At 58.4% G+C, this 18,256-nt stretch overlaps 1 protein-coding gene across 2 annotated transcripts in view; it reads left to right on the top strand.

Annotated features, from left to right (window-relative positions):
- The window catches only part of SLC6A7 (solute carrier family 6 (neurotransmitter transporter), member 7), a 28,626-nt gene that overhangs the window by 8,296 nt on the left and 2,074 nt on the right, over positions 1-18,256 (top strand). Inside the window, exons 5-15 of one of the 2 annotated variants that reach the window (XR_001138072.1) lie at positions 344-482; positions 1,855-1,989; positions 3,221-3,324; positions 3,453-3,577; positions 4,229-4,341; positions 4,467-4,598; positions 4,816-4,915; positions 5,111-5,211; positions 5,776-5,943; positions 7,992-8,119; positions 14,865-15,010. Coding sequence is in view for 1 of the 2 variants with exons in the window: in XM_012658298.1 (XP_012513752.1) it covers positions 344-482; positions 1,855-1,989; positions 3,221-3,324; positions 3,453-3,577; positions 4,229-4,341; positions 4,467-4,598; positions 4,816-4,915; positions 5,111-5,211; positions 5,776-5,943; positions 7,992-8,201 (1,327 nt within the window). In the remaining variant the exon portion in view is untranslated. Of the gene's footprint in view, positions 1-343; positions 483-1,854; positions 1,990-3,220; positions 3,325-3,452; positions 3,578-4,228; positions 4,342-4,466; positions 4,599-4,815; positions 4,916-5,110; positions 5,212-5,775; positions 5,944-7,991; positions 8,243-14,864; positions 15,011-18,256 lie in introns of those variants that run through there. The other variant, XM_012658298.1, reaches the window with a different exon arrangement.

Below are 18,256 nucleotides of genomic sequence, written 5' to 3'. Positions count from 1 at the left end.
GAGAGCTGTGGCTGCAGAGGAACAGTGCCATGGCCAGCCCCCTGAGGGCACGTAAGTGTGTACACACATGTGTGTGCAAATACCTCGCTCCTCCCACCCTCCAATATCCTGCTGTTGCCTCCCATCCACCAAACCAAATGGAAGGTGGACAGGAAGGAGCCCAGGTGATGGAGTCTGTAGAGGCCAGCCTCCTGGGAGCAGAGCTAGTCAGAGACGGACCGGGGAACAGGAGGGTGACACGTGGAGAAGAGCAGGAGGGCTGCGCAGGCTGGACACGGCTCGACTCCATGTCTGTGTAGCGTGTCTGTGGACCAGAGGACACTGAGACCTTTGTCTCCCACAGCCGCTACGTCCTCCACATCCAAGGCAGCCAGGGCATCGGCAGTCCCGGGGCGATCCGTTGGAACCTCTGCCTCTGCCTGCTGCTGGCCTGGGTCATCGTGTTCCTCTGTATCCTCAAGGGTGTGAAGTCCTCGGGCAAGGTGAAGCCTGGGGGGCCCTGGAGGCCTGAGGGGCTGGGTTGGGGGAGGGCTTCCTGCGGGAGGCAGGGCACGGGCTGAGTCTGGGAAAATGCATAGACTTCAGCCAGGAAGAGGGGAAGGGACAGGGCCCTGGGGGACGAGCTCTGCCTGAAGGAAGATGTGGAAATGCAGACGAGCAGTGGGCTCGGCTGCCCTGCTGGGCCGGAGGCTCGCCGAGGCAGGGTCTGTGTGTTACCCAAGTGCATCCTTACCCGGCGCTTGGCACTTTGAAGGAGCTCAGCAAGAGTTTGTTGAATGCTTGGAGGGTGCCTATGTGAGTCAGGGCTCTTTGAGATGCAAGTGACCCGAATCCAGCTGTCACATTCACTTGGAAAGTCCGGAGGGTGTGCTTTGGGCACGGCTGGGTTTAGGGGTTCAACAGATGCTGTCCGGGTCTCGGCAGTGCTTTCTTCCAGGTTGGCTTCCTTCTCCATGAGGTTGACCCTCGCAGCTCTAGGCTTCCATCTTCTCTGCTTGGTGAAGGGTTGTCTCCTTCCCCAGCTCACAAATATCCTAGAATTGAGTCTCATTGGGTGAGCAAGGCCAAATACCCATCCCTGAGCTAATCTCTGTGGCCGAGGGGGTGGGATGCTCTGCTTGCCTGGGCCCTGGAACTGGGAATTGTGTCGTTCCCAGCTAGGGAAAGTCAGGATACCGTTATCTGAAGAAGACAAACTAAAACTGGGAAGACAAAGCCACAGATGTCTACTTTAGGTGATGAAGGAGGGGGTGGAAGGGTGATGAAGCCATTTCAGAAGGACTTGGAAGCCTTCTGAATGGTTTACTCAATCTTTTATTAATTAGATCTTGTCCCTCTGCAACGTGTGAGAAGTGTCATCCACAAGCAACAGAACCATTAGAAGAAAGACTAAAAAGACAGGGCAGAAAGCATTTAGAAAGAGGGGAGAGGTGATCACGGTCAAAGCCAAAGCCATGAGATGTTGAGACTCGATAGTATTTGCTGAAGGAGTGGCTGACAGTTTGGGAAAAGGAGGAAAGAGGGCAGAGGGGAGTTTGGGAACGCCGGATGTCTGGTGAGCGTGTGGAGTGGGTTTGCAGGGGCAGAGAGTGGACATGGGGCGGAGGAGGCCTGGACCAGGAGCCGCAGTGGAGATGGATTTGGGCTGCCTTGGGAAGTGGGGTGACAGCACTTTGCTGATGCTGGCGTGTGGAGGAATGAGGGAGGGACAGAGAAGCATCCTGGATGAAGGCTGGCTCCTGGCTTGGCCTTCCCAAAGGTTGGGGAGGTAAGTCACAAGATGAGGATTGTATGAAGAGGAGCAGCATAGAAGGAGGGTGCCCGGCCTTCAGCTCCCCACTTTTCATCTCCCAGGTGGTGTATTTCACGGCCACGTTCCCCTACCTCATCCTACTCATGCTGCTGGTCCGCGGAGTCACCCTCCCGGGGGCCTGGAAGGGCATCCAGTTCTATCTCACCCCCCAGTTCCACCACCTGCTGTCTTCCAAGGTGAGGCCCTCAGGGCTGGGGTGCACAGGGAGGGGTCGGGCCAGAGCCTGGGAGTGGAAAGAGGGCTCCTTGGGGACAGGAGGGGGCAGGGTCTGGAATCTTGCAAGTGGGGAGCCCAGTTCCAGTGTGTGCCGGGAGGTTAGAATGCTCTGCCTGGCTGGGCCTGGGTCACATGCCCACCCCTCGGTCCCGTGTGTCTTTTTAAAATTGTTTATTTATTTTATTATTTATTTAAGTTTTTATTTTCAAACTGATAGATAAAATTGCACGCATGTATCAGGTACAACATGATGTTTCGAAGCATATATACCTCATGGAATGGTTACCTCTGGCTACATGTGCATTACCTCACGTAATTATCATTTTTGCGGTGAGAATATTTATTAATAACATCCATCCACTCTCTTAGCATTGTTCAAGAATATAATACATTGTCATTAACTATGTATTATACTTCATTTATTATTCTCAACAATCCTGTGAAGTAAACATCACTCTCCCATTTTACAGATGAAGAGACTGAGGCCTAAAAGAGTTGGTTTATAAGCTTACAGTCACACGTCTGGGGAGTGGCAGAGCAGGGCTCCCAGCGCATACCTGTGTGACTCCAAGCCCCAAGGCGGGTGTTAGTAATGATGATGACAGCAGTGTACTGACAGCGAACATTTACTACTTACTGTGACCGGTGACTGTGCCTGACCCTCCTCTAGCGTTTTGCACATGTGCAGTGATTTAAGCCTCACCGTCCCCCTGTGAGGTGGGCACTATTCCTATCCCCTCGTTACAGATGAGGGTCCTGCGGTCCAGAGAGGTGCTGTGGCTTCCCAGCCTGTACGGCTAGAAAGTGGCATGGCCGGGACCCAAATCCAGGTCCCTGTGACTCCAGGCAGGAAGTAAAGGAGTCTCACAGGCTTGTTGTCAATATGAATCTACTGAAATTTTACATTAGGCACTACGTCCTTCAGAACTGGACCATGCTTAGAGATCATCTTCTAGATCCTGGGTGGGAAACTGAGGCCCACAGAGGGCAAGGGACTTGCCCATGTCCCAGAGGGTGAGCCTTGGGGCACGGTTTGCTCCGGGCCCACATCACTTGTGAGCCAGGCTGTTGGCCACACCGTCCCTGGACCTGTTGCCCTGTCTTCACCCACCTTCCTTCTCTCTCCCTGGCCCTCTGCACACCACCGTGTGCCGGCCCCTCTCTCTGCCCCTTGCATCCTTCTTGGCACAGGTGTGGATCGAAGCTGCTCTCCAGATCTTCTACTCCCTGGGTGTGGGCTTCGGGGGTCTCCTCACTTTTGCCTCCTACAACACCTTTCACCAGAACATCTATAGGTCAGTGCCCTGCAGCCTCCAAGACCCTGGGGGCCAAAGCTGGGAGGAAGGTGGCTGGCGAGGGAGGGCCTCGGGGGTTGAGGATAAGGCCAGCTCACCCTGACCTGTGCCTGGACTTCTCCTGGCAGAGACACCTTCATTGTCACTCTGGGCAATGCCATCACCAGCATCCTGGCTGGCTTTGCTATCTTTTCCGTGCTGGGCTACATGTCTCAGGAGCTAGGCGTGCCGGTGGACCAAGTAGCCAAAGCAGGTGGGTAGGCTGCCAGGCCTTGGCGGGGCGAGGGTGTGTGTTGGGCACAGCTGGGTGGGGCCAGTGAGCCTATATGTGGACCAGCAAGATTGTGCATGGGTATGTTGTGTGTGCGTGTGTGTGTGTGCGCACACATGTGTATGCAAATGAGCATGTCCTAACTGGTCTTTGAGTATCCATATGCAAAGGGATGGGTGTGCAAATGAGTGTGCATGAACCCGTGTCTGTATGAGAGTGTCATGTTTTGTGCCTTGTTTGTACAAATGAAACGTGTTCAGATTTCTGTGTGCAGACAGAGTGAGGATGATCTTGGAATCAATGTGTCTTGTGCCGATGGATGTGTGTTAGTGGAATTATTTGTCAAATGACTGTATACGTAAGTGTGTTCTAATGAGGTTTTCATTTGGGTCTTGTGTTTATTCATGTACTTACTAACTCATCTATTCTATCAACCTATGTCTAAGGGGCACCTACAACGTGCCGCCCTTTGTCCTAGGAGTTAGGAAGTGTCGGAGTGTGCATTGTGTGCACGTCTCTGGGCTTGGCTAAAACAGTGGCCCAGGAGGGTGTGAGCGGCCATGTGTGTTTGAGTGTGCACATGGGGGCCCGCTGCATGCCCCAAGCTCTTGACCCCGTGTGCCCTTGGCCCAGGCCCCGGCCTGGCCTTTGTTGTCTACCCCCAGGCCATGACCATGCTGCCTCTGTCGCCCTTCTGGTCCTTTCTCTTCTTCTTCATGCTTCTGACCCTCGGCTTGGACAGCCAGGTGAGCCTCGTCCACGGCAGCAGGCACCTCGTGGGGTGTGTGTTTGTGTGTATGTGTGTGTGTGTGTGTGTGTGTGTGTGTGGTGGGTGCAGGACTCTGGCCCCCAACCCGTCTCCTCCCCACAGTTTGCCTTTCTGGAGACCATTGTGACAGCTGTGACAGACGAGTTCCCGTACTACCTGCGGCCCAAGAAGGTGGTGTTCTCGGGGCTCATCTGCGTGGCCATGTACCTGCTGGGGCTGGTCCTCACCACGGAAGTGAGTGGCGCGACAGGGAGGATGGCAGGCAGGGTGGGCCTGTGCAAGAGTGGGCTGTCGTGAGGCCGAGGAGACTGAGCAGGTGGCCAGCTGTCGTCCTGTGGGCTGGCACCATTGGCCAGCCTGGCTGCTTCCCAATCCCTTCTTGCCAGGAGAAGGGGGCTGCAGCAGGGAGCGAGGCTGGGAGAGGGGCCTATCTCTGCGACCTGTGTTCCAGGGGGGCATGTACTGGCTGGTCCTTCTGGACGACTACAGCGCTAGCTTCGGGCTGATGGTGGTGGTGATCACCACGTGCCTCGCCGTGACCAGGGTGTATGGTGAGAAGGGCTGTGCGTGGCGGATGTGAGGCTCCCCGCAGTGGGAGAATGGGAGTCCACCCTGGAGCCCCCCTGCACCGGGGTCCCTGGTCCCAAGGGCTAGGGTTTCCGGTGGGGGCAGTTGGGGTAGAGGAGGGGCTGCTGGTGCTTGTGGGGCCTGCGGGTGGGGCCATTCCTCCTCCCCACCCCTTGCAGGCATTCAGAGGTTCTGCCGAGACATCCACATGATGCTGGGCTTCAAGCCGGGCCTCTACTTCAGGGCCTGCTGGCTGTTCCTGTCCCCAGCCACGCTCTTGGTAACCGGGGCTGCGAGGGAGGGTTGCTGACTGGGGCCCCCGGGCTGAGAGCAGGATCCCCTCTGCACATTCAGTCTGGCAGGGCCGCCCTGGTCCACAGGGGAGCCTCTGTCAGGGCTATGGGGTGGGCATCAGGTTCTTTGTTTGCACTCCCCCCCACCCCATGGTGTCCCCGGCTTTTGTGGCCGCGTTGGGCTTTGGTTGGGGCTTTCCCGGGCCTCAGGGCCTCAGGGCCTCAGAGCTGGGACCTTGAAGCTGTGCTTTCTCCTGTTGGGGTTGGCACAGCTCAGAGATGGTCATCTCAGGAATTAGGGTGCTTCTGAACTGTCGTGCTTCCGAACCGGTGCTTCTGCTGGGCTGTTGCAGGCCTTGGTGTTGGGTTAGCTTGGAGCTGGGCTAGCTCAGGCCTTGCAGAGGCTCCAGAGATGGACCATCTCAGGTCTGGTACAGTTTAGGACATTGGGTGGCACTGGGCTGGGCTATCTCAGACCTCAAGGTAGCTCAGACCTGGGCTATCCCAAGCCCTGGGGCCCACTGTGACGCTGGCAGTCCCTGCCCCTGCAGGCCCTGCTGGTGTATAGCATCGTCAAGTACCAGCCCTCAGAGTATGGCAGCTACCGCTTCCCGCCCTGGGCCGAGCTGCTGGGCATCCTGATGGGCCTGCTGTCCTGCCTCCTGATCCCAGCCGGCATGCTCGTGGCTGTGCTTCGAGAGGAGGGCTCGCTGTGGGAGGTGAGTGCCCCGCCCTGCTTGCCCTCCACCTTCCTGCCCTGTGGCCCTGCCCTGGGCCCCCCTGCCGGGGAACAGAAGACAGCTGCACCAACACCCTGTCCAGGGCATTGCAGGTTTCTTACAGCCTGAGACAGATCCACCTTGTGCCACATGGAGCCTCGGGGGAGGGGTGGCACAATCCAGTGACCCCTGATGACAGGGGGCTGGCTCGGGTCTCTCGGTGAGTTAGGCAAGGATCAGGACTTGAACTCATGTCACCAGACCAGAGCTTCCCTCTGGAACTCAGGGTCAAATGGCAAGACTGAGGGACCCCAGTGGGTGGCTTATCACCCTTCTCCTGTGCCCACATGTCCCACGGGTGGCCTGGGATAGAATGATGGTGTGAGCCCTGTCTATGGCCAGGATTTTGGAGACAGACCCAGAAAACAGAGTGCAAGCTGTTTGGCACAGGGGTCTGCGGGCCTTGGGAAAGGGGAGTAGTGACCCAGTAGTGACGTGCTGTATGACCACAGTGAAATCCGTCCCTCCCTGAGCCTCAGGGCACCCAAGGGACACTGAGCCCTTGACTTCTGCAGCCACAGGTGTGGAGTCCTCGGGTGGCAAGACGCTGCCGTTGTGCATGGAGCTGGAGTGAGCCTGACGGGGCCTAGACAGAGTGTGGGGGACCCCAGCCCCAACACACACACACACACACACACACACACACACACACACACATCCATCCCATCAGAGGTGCTGGAGCCAGCTCCTACTGGTTCGTGAGAGCTAATCATGAAATGCTCAGGAATGTGCCAGCCGGTTGTTAAATCTTTGATAGCTTGACACTGACAGTGACAGGAATATTTACACCACTGAAACTGGCTGCAGAGCAGCCTCCCCTCCCCCTCCCCTCCTGCACACCCACTTAGCAGCGCATCGCTGTCCCCGCTGAGGTGCACTGCCCCTCGGCGGCCCTCGGCTCACCTTCACATCTGCCCCTGGAGAGAGACTCAGCGCCCTGCCAGTCTTCCCAGGCAGAAGTGGGTTGTGGCCACAGCCCCCAGACCACAGGGGCAGCCTGGAGTCCAGCCTCTGCTCCGCCTCCAGCTGCTGTGTGACTTGGGGCAAACTCCTTCCCTTTTTCGAAACTCAGGAGCTCCACCTGTGCTACTAAAGGAGCCTCATCTCCTTGCTTGGGAGCCAGGGTGTCTGCAAGGGGAAGGAAGAGACAGAGAAACCATTGGCAGGCTTCTGAGCAGTGGGGTGACATGCTCTTAGCACACTTTCCGAAATCTCACCCTGCTGTGCCAGGGCCCGGGACCTGCGCCCAGCAAGCTGCACTTCTTGCTGGTTGCCTCCGTTTCTTTAAGGGTCCAGGGGCTCTTCTCCCTAGCAGAGCAGGTTTGGGGAATGTGATTGAGGAAGGAGGAATTCCGGAATGTCCAGGCTTAGTCATCATTTTAGTCAGCCCCCTCCTTCCATGGAAACTGGGGCTCCAGAGAGAAAGGTCAGAGTCAGAAGGAGCCAAGAGGTCAGGGCTGGAAGAGACTGGGGACGTCAGCTGCAATCCCGCCTCAGTTCTCCTGGGTCATGGCTCTGTCCCAAAAGCTCCCAGCGCCTTAGCGCCCAGCATTTAAGGGAAGACTTCCGGATTGGCCTTCAGATGCTCAGAGGAGGGGCTTGCCAAGTAATTATAACAACAGCCACCATTTCCGGGCCTTACCCTGTCCCCATCACCCCGCCAAGTGCATCATCTCAGTGTCCTCACAGCAACCCTATGAGGGGCTCAGGACTCCCGAGTTACAGACCAGGAGGCAGAGCATGGAGAGCTCGGTGGCATTGGCAAAGGCCATCCAGCTTGTAAGTGGCAGAATGGGATTCTCACCCGGGCATGTGGATCACTCCCTTGGCCCCCACCCCACGCCATCACCTCCCCTCGCCGCCTCTGGTCCCAGGGTTGTTGCAAGGACTCCGCCAGGTGATGTGGCGAGGTCACCGCCGGGAGCCTGGCCCCAGTAAGGGCTCTGCCAGCCCTGCCCGTTTTCACCGCTGTCGTTAATCTGCCGCAGCGGCTCCAGCAGGCCAGCCGGCCAGCCATGGACTGGGGCCCGTCGCTGGAGGAGAACCGGACAGGCATGTACGTGGCCACGCTGGCCGGGAGCCAGTCGCCCAAGCCCCTGATGGTGCACATGCGCAAGTACGGGGGCATCACCAGCTTCGAGAATACGGCCATCGAGGTGGACCGGGAGATTGCTGAGGAGGAGGAGTCCATGATGTGAGGCAGGAGGCAGGTGGACAGAGGCCCTGCCAGGCCTCACAGTCCCTCCAGCTGCCCACAAGGGCCAGCTGTGCCCTCTGGGGTTGTGAGAGGCTGTGGGAGGCGATGCTGGTCCCTTTTGTGGCCACTTCCTCTCCTGAAACCTCGGTCAACTCCCTGTACACACACACACACACACACACACACACACACATTCAAACCTGAGAATGACCCAGCTCAGCCCCACTTTGCAGATAGGCAAATTGAGGCCAGGAAGGTGGGCACTTGCTCAAGGTCACATGGCAGAGGGGACTCTACCCCAGGCCTCCTGACCAGCCAGCTCCCTTTCCCATGGGGCAGCTGGCACCACCTTCTCATCTCTGTTCAGGGCCCACAGCCCTCCCTTTTCTCGGGAAGCCTGTCCCCACTACTTCAACACAAGCAGAATCTTGAGCTGGGTGGGGAGAGTCAGGGCCGCAGAAGGGACGGAGGGCCAGTAAGTCAAATGGGGAGAGGGATCCGGGGGGCTCCTGCAGCACACCTGGTGGGTGGGTCTCCTGAAGGAGGTGGGAGTTGAGAGCCCAGGAGGATGGGAACGGTTCGCAGAAAGAGGGAGAGGAGAGCAGGGTGGGAGGGCCTCTGGGCCAGGAGGAGGCAGAGCTGGGTGGGGCAGAGACCATTGCCAGGTTGCCGGAAGGTTCCAGTCCAGTCGGAAGGGAAACTGCCAGGGACCAGGATGGGCGGGCAGGGGTTGCATGAAGGGGAATACGGTTCTGGGTTTGTGCAGGGCAGATCCGAGGGGGGCAGGGTGGAGGTGGGAGGCCCATGGAGGAGGGACAAGAGGTGATGGTGGCCTGAGCCGGGGCATTGGGGCTGTGGGTGGGGACAAAAAGGAAGCCCCAGCAGTTCAGAGAAGGGCCACCCCTTCACCCAGCCAAGCCAGAGCTGCGCAAGCTGGGGAGGTGGGAACGAAGGTCGCAGCCCCTTCTGTCTTGTCCCGGCGGCCCTTGCTGTGTCCCGCAGCTCCAGGCAATCCTGGGAAGCTGGCCTTGGCTGTAGATGGCTGGGCAGCCTTGAGACCCGGAGGTGGTCCCCGCGCATGCCCAGCTGCTCTGGGCCTGGGCTGGGAGGAGGGCTAGCAGAGAGCAGACGGCAGCCTCGGTTCTGCGGGTCCCTGAGAGAGGAGGGTGGGGTGCAGAAATGCCTGAGCAGGACTCTTGCACACGGCATTCTCCAGAAGGGCAGGGTACCCTCGTGCAGCTGTGTAGCCTCTGCGCCCTGTCTCTGGTGTCTCCCCATCCCATCTGTGTTCTGTCGGCTGCTATTAATAAATACCACCTGAAGTCGTGCTCCTTGGCCTGTCTCCGTACTGCTGGGAGCCGTGGGGTGGGCAGCACAGGCCTGCCAGCTCCCACTGGACAGATGAGGAAACTGAGGCTCAGCTACCTCCCTTCCCGGCTCTCCTGGCCTCTGACAAGGGCTCTGCCGTTTCCCTGACAGTATGGGTGGACTGGGCTGAGGAAGGAAGAGGAACTCTAGGCCCTTAGAGACCACTCGGTCCCCGTCGTCCTACATATGGAGGCCCACGGAGGGAAGAGACTTGCTCAGGGTTACCCAGCCAAGGCACACAGAGCCCTTCGTCCCCCACCCCCTCCCGGCTGCCTTTTCCTCTCCCAGCACCTCAGCCTTTACCGCAGGTGGAGGCTAGATCTGCAACAGCGGGCTTGGGAGGAGCCAAGAGTTTCCCAGGCAGGAAGAATTTCCTGGTTCCACCCACCCCCTCCTGGCAGGGCCTTGTCATATAAAAGAGCCCCAGGGCCTTTCAAATGCGAGGCCCAGGTGTTTGCCAGGGCTTTGATGGGGGGTGGAAAGGAAGGGCGGCTGCATAGTTCAGATATTAATAAATTCCCCCTAACAAAGGGCCAGGCCCCCCTCCCACCCCTCTCTGTTTAGGGCTCTAAATGGGGGAAAGAGATGAATTTGCTCATTTGTGAAGGAGGCAAGGACGACCTTCACAATTCGGGGTGCTTGTTCCCACACTGGGTGGGTGGCTGCAGCCCTGAGCCCTCCCAACGCGCCCCAGCAGAGCACCTGGCCTGGGGGGTGTCCTCTCCCAGCCTCTTGGCTGCAGCCAGGCGTCCTGGGAGACAGCGAGGGAGGCTCCCAGAAGTCTAGGCTTCTCTTCTCTCCAGACTCCAAGAGTGAGATCCGAGGGTTCTAAGAACCTGTGGGTCCCAGTGGCCCGCCCCGCCTCTGCCTCTGGGCCTGTGGTCCCTGTCCTGCCCTCCCTGGCCCAGCCTTCCAGTCTGTCCTGCTTTTTCCATTTCCTCTGCTCTCAGGCAGCCATTCCTGCCGCCCCACCCGCTCCTCCCTCCATTGCCTGCGCCATCTCCCAGCTGCTCCCGTCAGGGTCCCTTCATCGCGGTCAGGTCTCCCAGGCCAGGCCCTGATTGCAGTGGGAGCTGACTGGGGAGCGGGGAGCCCCAGGGGAGGGACCCGTGACCGCACAGTGGGCACCTCAAAGGACATGGCAGCCCTGTTCGCAGTGGGAATGTTCTCGTCAGTGGCAACCCCATGTGCCTACAGGGCCAGCCGGGGAACCTAGGCGAGCCCAGCTGTCCCTGTGAGCGGGATAATAAGCAGCAACTGGCCCTCAGGGAGTGCCGGAAAGACGAGAGGGAGCGGTGGGGTCTGTGGTAAGCTAGAGGAGAAAGCGCGAAGGGGTCTACCTTTCAGAAGGTGACCCGGGATCGGCTTTCTGAGAGCGGCTGGAAAGCTGGGTTCATATGGGGATTTCCTAACTTGAAATGTGGACAACTGATTCAGAAGTTGTGAAACAGGATGGCTCAATCAGGGCCTCCCGTCACCTCCCCGCAGGCTGACTGCTCTGCAGACTTAGGGGGTGAGCAGGGCCAGGGCTTGCCCGACGACCTAGGTGGGAATGGGGGCTGAGGCAGGCCCAGGGCTCTCCCCTCACTCGAGCCTCCCTGTCCCGTCTCATCCGACCCCTGCGATCTGTGTCCGTGGATACCTGAACGTGGGAGGCTGCCGTGGAGCCCTGGGGGCAGCTCACGCGCCTGTGGGGAAGGTGCCCTGGGCCCTTCATTCCTGTTCTGGGTCTGGTCAGAGGTGTCCCCTGGGTGCCAGGAGACGCTGAGACGAGGCACTGGAGCATCTGCAGTCACCTCCAGCCTGTGATCTCTGAGAGCAAACATGGAGGGGAAGGGGTGAGGGGAGCAGAGGAGGGGCTCCTCCCCACACCGTTAGCGTCAGCCGTGTTCCCAAGGCCAAGCGAGGGCCACCAGACACCGGGGGTCACACTGGTTTGGTTGCCTCAGTGTTTGGTCCTCGGTAGGCCCTGCCCCCTGGGCTCCGCTCCATCACCAGCCCAGTTCGTCTTCACACTGTGCCCTGAGCAGGCCCAGGCTGTGCTGCCCCCCGGCCTTCACTTAGGCAGTGCCTTCCGCCCTGCTCCGACGACTTCCAGGCACCTCTCGGGATCCTCGCCATCCTCCCAAGTCTCTCCTAAGTACCCCTCCTCCGTAAGCCTTCCTCCGTCCCCAGCCAGATGTGCCTCCAGAGTCTTCAGGGGTCTGACTCAGTCCCACATCTGGCGATTCCCGACAGCCCAGCCCTGCCTGCCCAGGGCGCTCGTGTCCTTCTGAGACAATGTATTTTATTTCTGTGTAGTTAAGACTCTTACATCGTGCCTCTTGGACCCCAGAGCACTTTGGGGCAGCAGCAGGGCGTTGTGCAGAGAGCTCATTCTCATCTCTGCTCCTGCCTGGCTGTGCGGTCTTGGGGAAGTCACTTAACCTCTCTAAGCTTTAGGTTCTTTACCTGTAAAACACGGGAAATAACTCTAACTTCTCGGCAGCATCGCCCGGCTTTGGGTTGGTGCTGCAGGGCCCCAGCACAGGGTCTCGGTGGGCATGTGACACACACTTGTTGATGGAAGGAACACATTTGTGTCCACAGTCCTGCCCCACCACCAACTCCTCCAGGACAGAGACTGGACTGTCCTCATCTCTCAGTCCCCCCAGTGACCACACGGGGCTGGTTTGCAGCTTTGCAGGATGGAGCGTCGAACTGAACGCAGTTCTTTGGTGGCTCTGGGGATAACCAGCAAAGAGTTAAGACGGTGTCAGGCCCCTCCGGATCCCACGTGACCCTTGGTGGCGGAGCCTCAGGGTCTGCGGTGGACTCTCTCCTCCAGACTCATTTTTTGCTGGTGGCTCATGGAAAGTTTGGTTCCTTGAGCTCCAGGCCACTCCCTCCGGGGCCTGGGGCCTCACTGACGCTGGTCCTGCCCTGGAAGGGTGTCCAGGGCTGCCTGCCCGCCCTCGGATCCTTGGCCAGCATACCCCCGCTCCATCTCTGCCTGACTTCCTGCCGCCTGGGCCTGCTCCCCCAGGACAGAGCAGCAGCCCGCCCCTCCGGCCACAGGGAGGCCTCCTCTCTGCTCTCCCATCCAGGAGCACTCTTTGTTTGGGGAAAAAAGCCTTTTCCCGCTCAAGTGCACAGCCTCTGTGAGCTGCAATCCCTAGAGAACTGCAGCCGGTAGGGGCCAAGGAGGACTTGGACACCCACTGGTCAGAGTGGAATCCCAGCTCCACGGTGCAGCTGAATCTGCTACTTCACCTCTCCCAACCCCGGTGTCCTCAGATGTAAAATGGGGAGAATAGTTTTTGCCTTGCGGGGGATTAAATGAGATAATATAGAGGCTCAATATATAGTTTTAAAAAATGATCAGACTGCTTAGAGCAAAACATGGCATGTAGAAACCTTCTAGATGGGGCGGTTCTCGTTAGCCAGCTGTTCCTTGTACAGTTGAGGAAACTGAGGCTTAGCCCAGGGAGAAGGAGGTTGGGGGTTGGCATGGCTGGAGCCAGGGACAGGCCGCGCTGGAGGCTCAGGGCACCATCCAGTTCCATGGCAATGTGCCTTGGAGCCAGGCCTCGGTGTCCCCATCTGGGAGATGAATGGGTTGAACAGGAACAGCGAGCCCCACAGAGGTGCCTGGGGGAGAGAGGCGAGCGAGGGGGCCCTCTGCCTCCACCCGCCCCCTTTCAGCCTTCTGCTAGGACCACGCCCAGGGAGCTGGGGAGGGGAGCAGCAGCCCCTTCTTCAGAGATGGATGTGGCATTGGCTCTGGCTGGTGGGAAGGAAGTTTTATTCCTCCTGCGGGATGAGCTGGAGGAGTGGCTGGGAGCCCTGACGGTTTCTCCAGTCAGCTGGGATGCCCAGCCAAAGTGGGGTGGGAGTGGGCACAGCAGCAACACCATCCTGGTCCCAAGCCTTGCTTTGACCTTGACTCTGCTGATCCAGGGTCAGGGTCTCAGAGAGCTTCTACGCTTGGGGAGGAGTTAGAGGCAGCGGAGGGGCCTTCGGTCAATATTGATTTAGCTGAGTCAGGGAGGAGGACAGGCAGCGGGAAGCCTGAGGCAGGGAGAACCCGATAACTGTATCTTCAGGTTCCCATTGTGACTCGGGGGGACTGGGGGAGGGGTGCTCAATGCAGGGTTCCCAAACCTGGGTGCTTACTAAAACTACAGCTGCCTGGACCCCTGCCCAGAATGATCGAGGGTGGGGCCAGAAACATCTGTATTTTTAGCAAACTCCCTGGTAATTCGGCAGCAGCCAGCTCAGTTCCTCTATTTGGGGACCACGGGTTCAATGTCATTGTAATAATGAGGAAACTAAGGCCCAGAGAGGGGACATGACCCATCCAAGGTCACATTGGGAGAAAATGGTGATAATCCCCCCTTTTTCCTTGCGGGGAAGGGACAGTCCACCTGTAGCTCCCCCTAACTCCCTCCACCTTCAGCTGAGGCCCTGGGCCGGGGAAGGGATGGCCGGACCAGGCTGCCCGGAGGGAAGTGGCGTCTGAGACCTTGGTGGCCGAGGTGGAGAAGGGAGAGTGGGGCTGCCCTCAGGAGGAAACACAAGGAGAGGGGCCGATTCCCGCAGCGCCGGACCCGCCCACCTTGCGCTGGGCAAACACTCCCACCATCTGCTGCGGGATGTTTCCTAAGGATTGGCTACGACCCAGGTCTGGAGAAGGCCATGTCCACTGCTGGGGGCCGGCCCGTGCCCTGGAAAGGCACACCCATCCCGTGGCTGATGCGGGCTCACTCGGCCCTCTGACATTTCCAGCCTCCTCCCAAGCCTGTTCTCCTCTCAGCCGCCACCCCTACGTGTTCTGGGCTCTCAGCCTTTGCTGTGGCCCCCACAGCCCCATCACTGTCTTTCCTCCTCCTGCTTCCTCTGGGCTGCTGTGCGCTTTGTAGCTCCAGGTCCAGCCCCATCCTGGTCTGCCCTGGGATCTTGCTTTCTGCATGTCTCTCGCTGTCTGGAATGGCATCGGGGATTCCTGGGGGACAGGAGACAGGTCGAGCTCATCCCTGAGCCCCCCTTGCAGCTCAGCCCAGCTGCAGCCTGTCCCAGGGAAGTCCCAGTCTCACCTCCCTCCCTCGTGCCCTGGGCCGTCTCTGGCAGGTTCTCTTCCCCTTGGGCAGCACAGTCTCCTCTTTCATGGAATGAAGAGAATAATGGCGCCCACCGCAAGGGCTGTGCTGAGCACTGAGGGAGCACTTGGTCAGCACCCAGGAGGTGTTAGCCATGTGACTGCAGAGGCGGGTGAAATACTTGTACCCACCCAGCATCTGCTCCTCCCTCGCTCCAGCGGCACACACCTGCCAGGGCTCTGCTCTCTGCAAGGCTGATGATACCTGCTGCCTGCATCCTGAGCACAGGCAAGAGGCCGTCCTGCCTTCAAGGTGCACACGCTTTGTAGACATTAGTTAAGTGACTTTAAACCAGAGACCTGTGGTGAGGTAGGCGGAGGCAGTTACGGAAGCCTGTGGAAGGACCGACCCCAGAGTGTGCTGGGGAGTCAGGGGAAGCTTCCCAGAGAAGAAGATGCTGGAGCTGTGTCCTGAAGGGTCAGGAGCTGTTGCAATGCTCTGAGCAAGAGAATGGGGTTGGGGGGCAGCCCTCTGCTGAAGGTGTGGAGTATGCAGGCTGCGGGTGTAGACAACTGAGAGACGGGGCAGCAGCTGGAAGAGGACAGAGGGTTAAAGGGAGGTGAGTATGTGAGAATCCCAGTGACTATGTGCCGGCTGTCCAGAGACAGGGACCGGGAAGCACAGGCCAGGGCGAGGATAGGCCCGGGGGGCGCAGAGCGCTGTGCTGAGTTAGAAAGTTCGGCCTCCACATATCATTGTTTTCATCCTCAAAATAGGGCCGTTGGAACTGGGACAAGAGGTGCTGTGAAAGCACTTTGTGAACTGTAAAGCGCCATGCTTCTGTGAAATAATAATAGTGTCTTTAAGTGGCGCTGGTACTTTTTCAGACTTAACGGACGTCTCTTGAGGACAACCGGGCCCTCCCAGAACATGGTAGATGCGGCGCGGCGGGAAGGGGGTGGGGCGGCGCCAAGGGCCGCCTGTAACCTGCTCCTGTGCTGCCACCTGGTGGCGAATGTGTGCAATGGCCACCGGCGCCCTCAACCCCTCTGCCCAGGCGGGAAGTCCTGGGGCGTGTGAAGGTGGAGCTGGGAGCGGTCCTGGCGCTAACACCGGTGGGCTCCCGGGCAAGGGTGCAAGTGGAACCCCCCAGGCCCCTCTTGCTCTCCTCGGCCTTGGCCTGCGCTCTCACTGCGAAGGTCCTCACGTGTGTGCAAGAGGCACATCCCCACAGACGCTCCCCCATGAACACCCCACAGGCCCAGAAAGTGGCTGGTGCAGGGACTCTGGGGGCCCAGGCACCCGGACCATGGTCTACAGGGGACTGTGGGCTCCCGTGGATACATCCCCGTGGCCTCGTGGAATCTAGGCCTCTGCGGGGTGTGGTCCCAGCTTCGGCTAACCCACTCGCCTGGTTCGCCTAGTACTATCCTGGTTTTAGCACTGAAAATCCCCCAGCAGCAGCCTGGAAGGTTGATCCTCTATCGTGGCCGGAGGGGCCAAAGCCCCTGCATCAATGCCCAGGCTTGGCCAGCCAGAGTCCAGCAGCTCGGACTCGGAGGACCAAAGTGGCCTCTGATGTGGCACTGAGCCTCCCCTCAGCCAATGGGGATTCTCACGCCATCCTGCTCTCTGGCCCCAAGGCCCCTGCCCCAAGCACTTGGCCCAAAATATGTTCATGGGAAGAGACCCTTCCTCTCCTCCCTGTTCTCCCAACCGCTGTCTGGGTGCTCTGTCTGTGCGGTTGGGTAGAGGGAAGAGAACGGGTGCAGGGACTTCTGGAATAACCTCTTCATTGAACAAGGGAAACAGAGGCCTGGAGGAGGAGAACCTTACCCCAAGGACCAAGGGAGACCCTAGCTCCTGGATGTTTGGGGCAACCCATACCCACCGCCTTGCTCTTGGTTTTATTTTTTTTTTTTTTTTGAGACAGAGTCTCACTCTGTTGCCCCGGCTAGAGTGTAGTGGCTGGCGTCAGCCTAGCTCACAGCAACCTCAACCTCCTGGGCTCAAGCAATCCTCCTGCCTCAGCCTCCCAAGTAGCTGGGACTACAGGCATGCGCCACCACCATGCCCAACTAATTTTATATATATATATATTTTTAGTTGTCCAGCTAATTTCTTTCTATTTTTTTTAGTAGAGACGGGGTCTCGCTCTTGCTCAGGCTGGTCCCGAACTCCCGAGCTCAAATGATCCGATCCGCCCGCCTCGGCCTCCCAGAGTGCTAGGATTACAGGTATGAGCCACGGTGCCTGGCCTGCCTTGCTCTTGTTGAGGGTAATTCCATGTGGCCAGGAGGAAGCCGACTGGATCCCTGGCTCTGAGGGTGGGGCACAAGGGCCAGATATAATCCCACAGTGATTGGCTCAGCCTTTAGCATGTGACCTAGGTTGGCCCAATCAGAATGAAGACTAGGACTTTTATTTTGCAAGGGAGCAGTGGTAGAACAGGAAACAAACAAAAACCTCCCCGTACAGGGACTTGACCAAGACAAGTAGACGTGGAGTGCACAGAAGTTTGTAGCTATTTATTGCACTGAAAACACCAAGAATAAAACAGACACCCCTTCTTCCCTTCCCGCCCCCCTCCCCCAGTAGCAGAAAGTTTGAGCAGTGGTCATTCAAGTTCACAGCCACGTATTTTAAAAAAAGAAAAGAAAAGAAAAAGAACTGAAACAAAACCCCAAACAAATAGTAACAAAGAAACCAGCATGGGGAGTCTGGCAACACATCCCCCCAAAGGGTCTCCCTTTGAAGGGAGACAGGAGGCCACGGGTCAGGATTTGCACTATGGTGGGCACAAACCCAGGAGATTACTTTCCTGTAAACAGATTTGCACGCTGGAGCCTAGGTTTTGACTTGGGTTTGGATTTTTTTTGCATCTACAGGATGTTTGGAGGAGCACGGAGTTTGTCTGCTGAGGATGGGCTCTGGGCAGCTTTTTCTGCCAGTGTCCCCTGCCTGCTGCCTCAGGATCAGTCTGGTGCCCTGTGATCTGCACCAGGTCGCTGCCCACCCACAGGCGTGGCCTTCCCGGTGGGGCCATGTCAACCTGGGGTAGGGACGTGCCTCCACTTCTCCAGCACTTGGAGAGGGGCACGGTGGACAGGAGGTGTGTCAGCCAATGAAAGGCAGGACCTTGGGGTCCTCCAGCTCAGTTTCCTCTGGTGGGGAAACCAAGGCCCAGAGAGGAGAGAGGACTTGCGCAAGGTCACACAGCAGGTGTGGTCAGAGCTGGGAATTGAAGCCTGCTAACCCCCAAACTACTGCTCTCTCTCCCCTGCAGTCCACTGCTGATAAGCAGTTGACAGGCACCAAAGAGGGGGATGAAGGGCAGGTGGGGGAGGGGAGGGGGACTGGCCAGGTCCAGAAGTAAACAGGAGGAGTCCCGCCAGGGGCTAAGCCCGCTAGTTCTCACAGGTACATTGGGCTTTGCGTCACCCTACATCTGATCCTCCATCGGCCGGATAACAACACTTAACCCTTTTAACCGATGGGGAGACTGAGGCGAAAGAAGGGCTCAGACATTGCCTCTGTGATTGTAGCATCCCCTGGCAAAGGCACCTTCACCTTTGGCCGGGGATGGCTGTAGGGAACAGGCAGCTCACGA

Source organism: Propithecus coquereli, unplaced genomic scaffold, assembly GCF_000956105.1.
Source record: "Propithecus coquereli isolate 6110/MARCELLA unplaced genomic scaffold, Pcoq_1.0 Scaffold58, whole genome shotgun sequence".
Classification (NCBI taxonomy): Eukaryota; Metazoa; Chordata; class Mammalia; order Primates; family Indriidae; genus Propithecus; species Propithecus coquereli.
This window is presented reverse-complemented; position numbering and strand designations above follow the sequence as displayed.